This window comes from Nerophis ophidion, linkage group LG14 (assembly GCF_033978795.1).
Source record: "Nerophis ophidion isolate RoL-2023_Sa linkage group LG14, RoL_Noph_v1.0, whole genome shotgun sequence".
Taxonomy (NCBI): domain Eukaryota; kingdom Metazoa; phylum Chordata; class Actinopteri; order Syngnathiformes; family Syngnathidae; genus Nerophis; species Nerophis ophidion.
Genome location: NC_084624.1, coordinates 9,030,802 through 9,044,801, shown reverse-complemented (window position 1 = coordinate 9,044,801; position 14,000 = coordinate 9,030,802). Strand labels below are relative to the sequence as shown.

Below are 14,000 nucleotides of genomic sequence, written 5' to 3'. Positions count from 1 at the left end.
TATTTCGCATGAGCAAGAAGGGAACATAAAGGTACTTAAACAACCATTTGTTACCTGTTACTCCTTTTGTGTTGTTCTTGTGCTATTTTGGGCTGCAGAGTTGGCATAAAATTTCATGTGCATGATTTTTGGGGAATTGAAAATGTAATCTGATCAATAATCATGATGGATTAATCCAGTGTTTCTTCTGGCGCACACAAAAAAACAGAAGTCTGGAGCTAAAGTCATTGAGAAGTCGCTTAAGCGCAAAAAATATGACTAAAGTGGTGAAGCGCTATTTTCATTTGCACTTTAATTTTATTGACAGTTTATCTCGGAAACATATTAATTATTAATTAATCATTTCAGCACAACGTTATTGTATGTAAACATAATTATTTTCAGTTATTTATGATTCCCTTCTTATGCAGTATATATACTTATTTTCTCATCAGCCTGACCTAACCCTAAGATTTATGTGTTATTTAAATAATATTTGTTACTGACACATTCATTATTTAACTAGGTTAGATAAAATTACTGAAGTGTTAGATTACTACTTCAATATTAATATATGAGGGGCCCCCATGCCCCGGGCCCCACTGTAGTGAAAAAGTTGGGCCCCGAGGTCAAAAAGATTAAGAACCCCTGGATAAATCCATTTTAATTTAGACAGCCTTGATATAAAGCCTCAATTAAGGCCTGTGGATATATTTTTGTTATTCATAAGAGACAAATAACAACATGATTATAATCTTAATATAGTTATAACTATAATAAATGTATTTAAATACATTAATGACAACAACTAAACTACATGTATATAAATACATGAATAACAACAACTACAATACATTTAATTAAATACATGATTAACAACAACTAAACTACACTTATTTAAATACATTAATAACAACAACTAAACACATTTATTTAAATACATCAATAACAACAACTAAACTAAATCTATTTAAATACATGAATAACAACAACTAAAAAACATTTATTTAAATACAAGAATAACAACAACTAAACTACATTTATTAAATACATGAATAACAACAACTAAAAATGTTTTATTTAAATACAAGAATAACAACTAAACTACATTTATTTAAATACATGAATAACAACAACTAAAACACATTCATTTAAATACAAGACTAACAACAACTGAACTACATTTATTTAAATACATGAATAACAACAACTAAAACACATTAATTTAAATACATGAATAACAACAACTGAACTACATTTATTTAAATACATGAATAACAACAACTAAAACACATTAATTTAAATACAAGAATAACAACAACTAAACTGCATTTATTTAAATACATGAAAAACAACAACTAAAAACATGTCTTTAAATACATGAATAACAACAACTAAACTACATTTATTTAAATACATGAATAACAACAACTAAAATACATGCATTTAAATCCAAAAAATAACAACAACTAAACTACATTTAAATAAATACATGAATAACAACAACTACAGTACATTTATTTAAATACATGAATAACAACAACTAAACTACATTTATTTAAATACAACCATAACAACAACTAAACTCATGTATTCAAATACATGAATAACAACTAAACTACATTTATTTAAATACATGAATAACAACAACTAAGCTACATTTATTTAAATACATGAATAACAACAACTAAACTATCCATCCATCCATCCATTTTCTACCGCTTATTCCCTTTCGGGGATTTTTTTAAATACATGAATAACAACAACTATAATAGATATATTTAAATACATGAATAACAAAAACTAAACTACATTTATTTAAATACATGAATAACAACAACTATAATACATTTAATTAAATACATGAATAACAACAACTAAACTACATTTATTTGAATACATGAATAACAACAACTAAAATACATTTATTTAAACACATGAATAACAACAAATAAAATACATTTATTTAAATACATGAATAACAACAACTAAAATACATTTATTTAAATACATAAATAACAACAACTAAAATACATCTATTTAAATACATGAATAACAACAACTAAACTACATTTATTTAAATACATGAATAACAACAACTAAAATATATCTATTTAAATACATGAATAACAACAACTAAACTACATTTATTTAAATACATGAATAACAACAACTAAACTACATTTTTTTAAATACATGAATAACAACAACTATAATAGATATATTTAAATACATGAATAACAAAAATTAAACTACATTTATTTAAATACATGAATAACAGCAACTATAATACATTTCATTAAATACATGAATAACAACAACTAAACTACATTTATTTAAATACATGAATAACAACAACTAAAATACATTTATTTAAATACATGAATAACAACAACTAAAATACATTTACTTAAATACATGAATAACAAGAACTAAACTACATTTACTTAAATACATGAATAACAACAACTAAAATACATTTAATTAAATACATGAATAACAACAACTATAAGACATTTAATTAAATACATGAATAACAACAACTAAACTACATTTATTTAAATACATGAATAACAACAACTAAAATACATTTATTTAAATACATGAATAGCAACAACTAAACTACAGCTATTTAGATACATGAATAACAACAACTAAACTACATTTACTTAAATACATGAATAACAACAACTAAAATAAATGTATTTAAATACATGAATAACAATAACTAAACTACATTTACTAAATAAATGAATAACAACAACTAAACTACATTTATTTAAATACATGAATAACAACAACTAAAATACATTTATTTAAATACATGAATAACAACAACTAAACTACAGTTATTTAAATACATGAATAACAACAACTAAACTACATTTACTTAAATACATGAATAACAACAACTAAAATAAATGTATTTAAATACATGAATAACAACATCTAAAATACATGTATTTAAATACATAAATAACAAAAACTAAACTACATTCATTTAAATACATGAATAACAACAACTATAATACATTTAATTAATTACATGAATAATAACAACTAAACTACATTTATTTAAATCATGAATAACAACAACTAAACTACGGTTATTTAAATAAATGAATAACAACAACTACAATAAATGTATTTAAATAGATGAATAACAACAACTAAACTACATTTATTAAAATACAAAAATAACAACTAAACTACATTTATTTAAATACATGAATAACAACAACTAAACTACATTGAATAACAACAACTATAATACATTTATGTTGCCAAGATATTTGCAACATGACTTAAATCATAATATAAAATATAAAAAAGCATACACATTCGGTTTAATAATAGTCACAATAGAATAGAATAGAATAAATCGTCTTTGTGAAAAATAGTCTTTGGCTCACCGACACAGGACACAAATAGCACTAAAATCTAAATATTGTCGTTCAAAAACATATTATAGACAACATAAGAACAGAGGTTAGGTAAACCTAATAATGAGAGGAGAGATAAGTTAAGAAAAGTATCAGTAAAACATAGTAGTTCAGGTGGAATTATTAATATCAATGGCATTTGGTATAAAATATGAGTGAAAATGACCTTTTGGCCAAAGGAGCTGTATAAAATAAAATGTTTTTTTTATTAATTAATATGCCAACAAAAAGCAAAAAGTGATCATTTAACTTATATTTGACTTTTCTGTTAAAAAAATGCAGCTTTTGCAACTCACCTATCAGTGGATCCGCCAGGTAGATGAAATCTGTGATGACGCCGCTTCACTGCTGCCTCGCTGCGCCTGTCCCAACGACACACCCCGCGTCAAGTTAGCGGCGAAACCGGAAGTGGCGTAAACTTCCATTTTCAAAATAAACCACAGCTTTGCCATTCTATGGCAACTAAACGGATTTAGACTGCGGGGAACGAATAGAAGATATATAAATCGTCTCTCACAATCTATTTTGGGAAAATTTTCGACCTAATCTTAAGGTACAAATGAGTAATTGTTTTCGTGCTTTCAATGGACTTCCGGTTTGTTGCTCCGACGGTGAAGCGAGTCCGCAATTAAAACGAAACTGAAAACGTTCACTCAAACACTTTTTAGACTACTTTTGAGTCAAACAATGAAACTTTGAATGGCACATGTGTATATTTACAAACAAATGGCATAAATAATGTCAGGAAGTGAGACTTTTGTCATTCATTACAATGCAGCCAATAAACTAAAAGAAAGACACCGGAAGTCAAGAATAAAGTGAACCTAAAAGTTTGCTCAATAGATATATATATATATATATATATTTATTTTTTTTTCCTCATACCAATCCTCCTGTCGGCCGTTTGTGTTTGTCATCATAAGAGATAAAGCCTGCCAGATAACATCGCTCCTGTCATGCAAATACATTCATCTTTGTCACGCTCTGTGCCATTAACCGGTACACATTTCCACAGGTGTGCCAGGTCACCTGCGTCCCACTTGTGCAACATCCTGTGTTTTGTGTTGTTTTGCGCTCCTCCGACATCATTTGCATGCACACTATATTGCCAAAAGTATTTGGCCACCCATCCAAACGATGAAAAAAATCAGCTGCCCCGTTGTATCAAATCAAGCACATAGGCATGGAGACTGTTTCTAGAAACATTTGTGAAAGAACATGATTTCCAGTCATAGGATGCCACCTGTGCAACAAATCCAGTCTGGAAATGTTTTTGCTCCGAAATATTCCAAAGTCAACTTTATTATATTATGACTTTTGGGAACAACAGCAACTCAGCCACCAAGTGGTAGGCCATGTAAACTGACAGAAATGGGTCAGCATAGTGCAAAGGCTTTCTGCACGGTCAGTTGCTACAAAGCTCCAAACTTCCAATCAGCCCACGTACAGTACGCAGAGAGCTACATTGAATATGGGTTTCCATGGCCGAGCGACTGGATCTAAGCCATGCATCACCAAGTCCAATGCAAAGTGTGGGATGCAGTGGTGTAAAGAATGTCGCCACTGGACTCTAGAGCAGTGGAGACGCCTTCGGGGCGGCATAGCTCGGTTGGTAGAGCAGCCGTGCCAGCAACTTGAGGGTTGCAGGTTCGATTGCCGTTGTGTCTTTGGGCAAGACACTTTACACACCTGCTCCCAGTGCCAGCCACACTGGTTTAAATGTAACTTAGATATTGGGTTTCACTATGTAAAGCGCTTTGAGTCACTAGAGAAAAGCGCTATATAAATATAATTCACTTCTCTGGACTGCTGAGTCAAGCTTTTACATCTGGCAATCTGATGGATGAGTCTGGGTTTGGAGGTTGCCAGGAGAACGCTACATTTCGGACTAAATTGTGCCGAGTGAGTGAGTGAAAACTTCTTTTTGTCGTTTGGAGTAGACACCGACCGATATTTGGCAGCCTTGTATCTGCCTTTTTTTGTACAACCGGACTACATCAGCAGATACAAATTATACACATATGATACCAGAATTTAGTATCAGAATAAATAACACTTAGAAAAGTAGATGGAATTAACCATTGTTCAAGCACCAATCTGTTCCCTTTCCATGAGAAAAGCTCCCTTTTTTAATTAATTTAGGAATAAATGTCAAAATGTGCGCTTTTTTTTGCAGAGAAATCCTGTTTTTGTCCTTCTTTCTTGGCGTCTTCCCGGTCCCGTTTGGTTTGCTTTGGCTACTGCAGCGACCGAATCCCTTGACAAGCCCCCTCGTTAAAGGAGCGCCACGAGTTTCATGTTCCGTCATTCCATCAAATAACGGCATGAAGACGACAGAAGAGATATCTCTGACAACAATGCAAACTTTGTGCAAAATATCTTAGACTAAACTTAAGACTTAGACCAAATTTAATGATCCACAAGGGAAATTGTTCCACACAGTACCTCAGTTAAGGATGGAAAGGATCATGCACACAAGGGCAGCCCTTTGAGACACTTTTGATTTAGGGCTATATAAATAAACTTTGATTGATTGATTGAGTGTGAAATTTGGTGGAGGAGGAATTATGGTGGGGGTTGGTTTTTCCAGAGTTGGGCTTGGGCCCCCTAGTTCCAGTGAAAGAAACTTTGAATGCTCCAGGATACCCCAACATTTTGGACAACTCCATGCTCCCAACCTTGTGGGAACAGTTTTGACTAGGCCCCTTCCTCTTTCAACATGACTGAGCACCAGTGCACAAAGCAAGGTCCACAAAGACATGGATGACGGAGTCTGGCGTGGATGAACTTGACTGGCCTGCACAGAGTCCTGACATGAACCCAATGCAATATAGCACTTTTCCCTAGTGACTAAAAGCACTTTTACATAGTGAAAGCCAATATCTAAGTTACATTTAAAGGCCGACTGAAATTAGATGTTCTTATTTAAACGGGGATAGCAGGTCCATTCTATGTGTCATACTTGATCATTTCGCGATCTTGCCATATTTTTGCTGAAAGGATTTAGTAGAGAACATCGACGATAAAGTTTGCAACTTTTGGTCGCTAATAAAAAAGCCTTGCCTGTACCGGAAGTAGCAGACGATGTGCGCGTGACGTCACGGGTTGTGGAGCTCCTCACATCTGAACATTGTTTACAATCATGGCCACCAGCAGCCAAAGCGATTCGGACCGAGAAAGCGACAATTTCCCCATTATTTTGAGCGAGGATGAACGATTCGTGGTTGAGAATAGTGAGAGTGAAGGACTAGAAAAAAAACAGGATGTTATTAGACACATTTACTAGGATAATTCTGGAAAATCCCTTATCTGCTTATCGTGTTACTAGCGTTTTAGTGAGATTATATAGTCGTACCTGAAAGTCGGAGGGGTGTGGTGACCGCCAGTGTCTCTAAGGGAAGCCACGTTTCTCGACGAGGCGAAGCTAAGGCAGCCGTTTTCTTCCCCCCTCCTTCACGGTGGAAGCATCCCACTTTCGGGGGCGGCCGGTCGGAGGAGGCAAGAGAGTCCGCAGCTGGCTCTTCGACAGGTGCACGAGGAAGGACGCAAGCTCCGCTCATGTCTACGGTAAGAGCCGACTTATTACCACAATTTTCTCACCGAAACCTGCCGGTTGACATGTGGTAGGGAACCATGTTCGCTTGACCGCTCTGTTCCATAGTAAAGCTTCACGTTCGGGAATGTAAACATGGAAACACCGGCTGTGTTTGTGTTGCTAAAGGCGGCCGCAATACACCGCTTCCCACCTACATCTTTCTTCTTTGACGTCTCCATTATTAATTGAACAAATTGCGAAAGATTCAGCAACACAGATGTCCAGAATACTGTGTAATTATGCGATTAAAGCAGATGACTTATAGCTGGGATCGGGCTGGAACAAAATGGTTACGGTCATCAACAGGATACTTCGCGCGAAATTTAAAATTGCAATTTAGTAAACTAAAAAGGCCGTATTGGCATGTGTTGCAATGTTAATATTTCATCATTGATGTATAAACTATCAGACTGCGTGGTCGCTAGTCATGGCTTTCAGTAGGCCTTTAAAGCAGTGTGGGTGGCACTGGGTGCAGGTGGGTAAAGTGTCTTGCCCAAGGACACAACGGCAGCGACTAGGACGGCGGAAGCAGGGATCGAACCCGGAACCCTCAAGTTGCTGGCACGGCCGCTCACCCAACCGAGCTGTGATCGTGAAGAGATGATTTGTGTGATTTCGCCTGGTTAGCAGGGTGTTTTGTTCCTGCCCAGTCAGGGATGAGAAGTATGGAAGGAGCCTCTGTTGGAATTGTGCAAAGCTACTGAAGCACAAATATTTTCATTTTCCACACTAATGAGCGGCCTGACATTTTATTTATTTATTTATTTTTTAACCATCCGTAGCCTTCTTTTTGTGCAGCGCAAAACAAGATGTTGTTTATGGCCCCGTTTTGGACTTTTTAGCAGATTTGTTAGGGTCTAAATGTGACTTTTTATTGAAAGTATAAACGGTGTCCATCAGGGGTGTCAAACTCATTTTAGAAGAGAAAAAAACTCTACTCCCACGTGGATGGCGGCAGGATAACTTAAAAATAAAGACAACTTCAGATTTCTTTGTTTATCAATCAATTAATCAATGTTTAATTATACAGCCCTAAATCAAAAGTGTCTCATAGGGCTGCACAAACCACAACGACATCCTTGGTAGAGCCCACATAAGGGCAAGGAAAAACTCACCCCAGTGGGACGTCTGTGACAATGATGACTATGAGAAACCTTGGAGAGGACCGCATATGTGGGCAACCACATAAAGTCATTTTGATATTAGGCTAATATAGACACTTACATCATGTGTTGTCTTCATTATAACACTTATATAAGACTTTGGAATTCATTTTGATAGTAGGCTAATATAGACATTTACATCATGTGTTGCCTCCATCGTCACATCCGTTGTGTCCTGAGCAAGACACTTCACCCTTGCTCCTGATGGGTGCTGGTTAGCGCCTTGCATGGCAGCTCCCTCCATCAGTGTGTGAATGTGTGTGTGAATGGGTAAATGTGGAAGTAGTGTCAAAGCGCTTTGAGTACCTTGAAGGTAGAAAAGAGCTATACAAGTACAACCCATTTATTTATTTATTATACCACTTATATAGGACTTTTAAGGTCATTTTGATAGTAGGCTACATCATGTGTTGCCTTCATTATAACACCTACATAAGACATCTAAAGTCCTTTTGATAGTAGGCGAATATAGACACTTACATCTTATGTTGTCTTCATTATATCACTTATATGAGTATTTTATTTTTTTGCGGCTCAAGGCCTATTACTTTTTTGTATTTGTGTTCTAATAAGTTCTAATGTGTTTTAATATATTCTAATGTGTTCTAATATGTTTTAATTTGTTCTAATATGTTCTAATGTGTTTTAATGTGTTCTGTGTTCCAATACGTTCTAATGTGTTCTAATATGTTTTAATGTGTTCTAATATGTTCTAATGTGTTATAATATGTTCTAATGTGTTTTAATGTGTTCTAATATGTTTTAATGTGTTATAATATGTTCTAATATGTTTTCATGTGTTCTAATGTGTTGTATGTTCTTATGTGTTCTAATATGTTCTAATGTGTTTTCATGTGTTCTAATGTGTTGTATGTTCTTATGTGTTCTAATATGTTCTAATGTGTTTTCATGTGTTCTAATATGTTTTAATATTTTGTAATGTGTTCTAATATGTTCTAATGTGTCTATGTTGTAATGTGTTCTAATATGTTCTAATATGTTTTAATGTGTTTTAATATGTTCCAATGTGTTCTAATATGTTTTAATATGTTCTAATGTGTCTATGTTGTAATGTGTTCTAATATGTTCTAATATGTTTTAATGTGTTTTAATATGTTCTAATGTGTTCTAATATGTTCTAATGTGTTCTAATATGTTTTCATGTGTTCTAATGTGTTGTATGTTCTAATATGTTCTAATGTGTTTTCATGTGTTCTAATGTGTTCTAATATGTTTTAATATTTTGTAATGTGTTCTAATATGTTTTAATGTGTTATAATGTGTTATATGTTCTAATGTGTTTTAATATGTTGTAATATGTTCTAATGTGTCTATGTTGTAATGTGTTCTAATATGTTCTAATATGTTTTAATGTGTTTGAATATGTTCTAATGTGTTCTAATATGTTTTAATGTGTTCTAATATGTTCTAATGTGGTCTGTTTTAATGTGTTCTAATATGTTCTGTTTTAATGTGTTATAATATTTTCTAATGTGTTCTATGTTCTAATGTGTTCTAATATGTTCTATGTTTTAATGTGTTATAATATGTTCTGTTTTAATGTGTTCTAATATTTTCTGTGTTCTAATGTGTCCTAATGTGTTCTAATATGTTCTAATGTGTTTTAATATGTTCTAATATGTTTTAATGTGTTGTAATGTGTTTAACATGTTCTAATATGTTTTAATGTGTTCTAATATGTTCTAATATGTTTTAATGTGTTGTAATGTGTTCTAATATGTTCTGTGTTCTAATGTGTTTTAATGTGTTCTAATATGTTTTAATGTGTTCTAATATGCTATAATATGTTCTGTGTCCTAATATGTTTTAATATGTTCTAATATGTACTATGTTCTAGTATGTCCTAATGTGTTCTAATATGTTCTGTGTTCTAATATGTTTTAATGTGTTCTAATATGTTTTAATGTATTTTAATGTGTTCTAATATGTGTTAATCTTTTCTGTGTTCTAATATGTTTTAATGTGTTCTAATGTTTTCTGTTTTAATGTGTTCTAAAATGTTCTATGTTCTAATGTGTTCTAATATGTTATATGTTTTAATGTGTTCTAATATGTTCTGTTTTAATGTGTTCTAATATGTTCTGTGTTGTAATGTGTTCTAATATGTTCTGTGTTTTAATGTGTTGTAATGTGTTTAATATGTTTTAATGTGTTCTAATATGTTCTGTGTTCTAATGTGTTATATGTTCTAATGTGTTCTAATATGTTCTAATACGTTTTAATATGTTTTAATGTGTTCTAATATGCTATAATATGTTTTGTGTCCTAATATGTCCTAATGTGCTAATATGTGCTATGTTCTAGTATGTCCTAATGTGTTCTAATATGTACTGTGTTCTAATATGTTTTAATGTGTTCTAATATGTTTTAATTTATTTTAATGTGTTCTAATATGTTTTAATGTGGTCTATGTTCTAACGTGTCTATGTTCTAATGTGCTATGATATGTTCTAATGTGTTCTAATATGTTTTAATATGGTCTATGTTCTAAGTTCTAGTATGTTCTAATGTGTTTTAATGTGTTCTAATATGTTTTAATGTGTTGTAATATGTTCTAATGAACTATAATATGTTCTAATGTGATTTAATTTGTTGTAATATGTTCTGTGTCCTAGTATGTTCTAATAATTTAGTTGTCTAATATGTCCTAATGTGTTCCAATATGTTTTAATGTATTCTAATGTGTTCTAATGTTTTAATGTGTTCTAATTTGTTCCGTGTTCTAATATGTTCTTATGTGTTGTAATATGTTCTAAAAAGGCTCTTTCAACAAGTTGGGTTGTCTAAAACTGCTATGTAAATATGTACACAACGGAAATGCGTCACTTTCAAACCCGTCCGACCGGAACTCTCTATCCATAACTCGAGTTTCAAGGGCCGTGGGTAAACAAAGTCAACCCACAAGAGTGTACAACTTAAGTGGTCGAACATACTTACTTTGGCTAAATGTGTAATGTTGACGTTCTTAATGCCATTCAGCAACTTAACAACAACGACACAGCAGTACTCTACAGACCTGGCTCTCTCCTATGTACACAACGGTGGAAATGCGTCACTTTCAAAGCCGTCCGACCGGAACTCTCTAACCATGACTCAAGTTTAAAAGTACCGTGGGTGAATTAAGTAAAGCCACTAGTGTACAACTTAAGTGGTCCAACAAACTTACTTTGGCCAAATGTTTAATTTTAATGGTCGTATTTACTGAGACGGGAAAGTGAAATTTGATAAAACTGCGTTAAAACTTCCAATTCCACTGGTGTACCAGTCTGTCTACCGCCCCCACGTGGCAGTGAGGTGTAGTTCAAGATGCGCTTTTGAAACGTTAATACAAACTAATTAATGATCGAAACACACAACGACACACACCGTCAAAACAAAGCCAAAACAAATGAAACTATTTTATTACTGTTTGAACCACAAACTAGACTGTTTTGGTCGAAAATGGAGAATCCTGGTTGGGTCATGACGTCACTTCCTGAAGTGCTAAATCGTTCATTATTCATAAACGATAGCAGCATAGTCTCAGTACATGGCCAACACTATTATGATTATTTCGATTTTTTTTTTACTATCACCAATTCTTTTCCTTTTTTTTTCCCCAGTGTTACCAAACTCATGGAAAAAAGAGCTAGTAGTTTTTTTTTGCTTTAGTTTATTTAATACTTTTGCACTATTGACTATATTATATATTTTTATGTAATAAAAGGACGTAGGGAAATAATTTAAAGAAAGAATTGAGATGTTTACACTAAAATATCATTTATTGATCATGACAATTTTTAAAGTATGATCATTAGTATGATTAAAACCGCCGCTGTAACTACTTGGTATCGGATCGATACCCAAATGTGTAGTATCTGCCAAAACTAATGTACAGTATCCAAGCAGAAGAAAAAGTGATTATTACATTTTAACAGAAGTGCACATGGAACATATTACAACAGAAAGCAAACATTTAGACAGTAAATTAGTTACTTATATTAGTTATATATAAACTATATGTTTATATATACACATATATATTGTATATATATTGCACATATATATACATTTTTTGTTAGGGCGGCTGTACTAGCAACTTGAGGGTTCCGGGTTCGATTCCCACTTCTTCCATCCTTGTGTCCTTGTGCAAGACACTTCACCCACCTTCTCCCAGTGTCACCCACACTGCTTTAAATGGAACTTAGATATTGGGTTTCACTATGTAAAGCGCTTTGACTTACTAGAGAAAAGTTCTAGATAAATATAATTCACTAAACATGCATGTATATATATATATATATATATATATATATACATATACATATGTGTGTGTGTGTGTATATGTGTGTGTATACATACACACATACAGAAATATGTATATCCACATATATATATATGTAAACAATACCACAAATTGATTAACGTGGACTCCGACTTAAAAAAGTTGAAAAACTTATCGGGGTGTTACCATTTAGTGGTCAATTGTACGGAATATGTACTGTACTGTGCAATCTACTAATAAAAGTATCAATCAATCAACACATATATATATATATATATATATATATATATATATATATATATATATGTATATATATATATGTATATGTATATATATATATGTGTGTCTATGTATAGATGCAGTATATATGTATGTATATATATATACATAAAAGTGTATATCCACATATATATGTATGTAAACAGTACATATATACATACATATATTTAATACATATATACATATATATATATATACAACATTCATATACATATACATACATACATACACACACATTATATATATATATATATATCCAGTATTTCTGTATGTATGGATATATACAATATTTATGTGTATATATGGATACAGTATATGTGTATAAACAGTATATATTCAGAGTATATACATACATATATACAGTATATGTATGTATATATATATATAAACACATACATAAATGTGTATATCCACATATATATGTATGTATGTAAACAGTACATATATACATACATATATTTAATACATATATATATATACACACAACATTCATATACATATATATATACATACATACACACACACATATATATATATATATATCCAGTATTTGTGTATGTATGGATATATACAATATTTATGTGTATATATGGATACAGTATATGTGTGTATATACAGTATATATTCAGAGTATATACATATATATAGAGAGTACATGTATGTATATATATTTATGTAAATAGATGTATACTTACATATGCACACGCATCTATATAGATGTAGATGTGTGTGTATATATATATATAAAAAATTCTGTATATGTTGATATATGTATGGATGCAGTATGTGTGTATTTGTATATACAAACATACATAAATGTGTATATCCACATATATATGTATGTAAACAGTACATATATCCATACATATATACTGTATAACATACATATACACATGCACTATATATACACATTTATCCACATATATATGTATGTAAATATATTTATGTATATATGTAAACAGTACACGTATACACACATATATATATATATGTATACAAGGTTGTAAATAATCAAATGATCTGTGGACGGTTTCCATGACTTAACTGGTTAAATCTTTTTAGTGCCTCCAACTGATTATTTACATTATTGATTTAGCTTTAAAACGTGTTTAAATTGATTTAAAAACCACACCAAGAACCACGGGAATCAACTTCGATGTCTTTGCAACTGTCGGCTTCTGTTTTCACGGAGTAGACCGACACAGTAGTAGTAGTCGTCGTCAGCTTCCGGGGAACAAATGAACACGTGCAGCATG

General features: G+C 31.9%; 1 protein-coding gene across 3 annotated transcripts in view; it reads right to left on the bottom strand.

Annotated features, from left to right (window-relative positions):
- The window catches only part of LOC133568079 (ceramide synthase 2-like), a 39,808-nt gene extending 28,651 nt beyond the window's left edge, over positions 1-11,157 (bottom strand). For 2 of the 3 annotated variants that reach the window (XM_061919785.1, XM_061919786.1), the window contains exons 1-2: positions 4,308-4,354; positions 3,719-3,784 (exon numbers count right to left, since the gene is read on the bottom strand). In XM_061919785.1, the coding sequence (XP_061775769.1) occupies positions 3,719-3,784; positions 4,308-4,342 (101 nt within the window). In that variant the 5' untranslated portion in view covers positions 4,343-4,354. Of the gene's footprint in view, positions 1-3,718; positions 3,785-4,307; positions 4,355-11,138 lie in introns of those variants that run through there. The other variant, XM_061919787.1, reaches the window with a different exon arrangement.
- Positions 11,158-14,000: the final 2,843 nt, after the last annotated feature.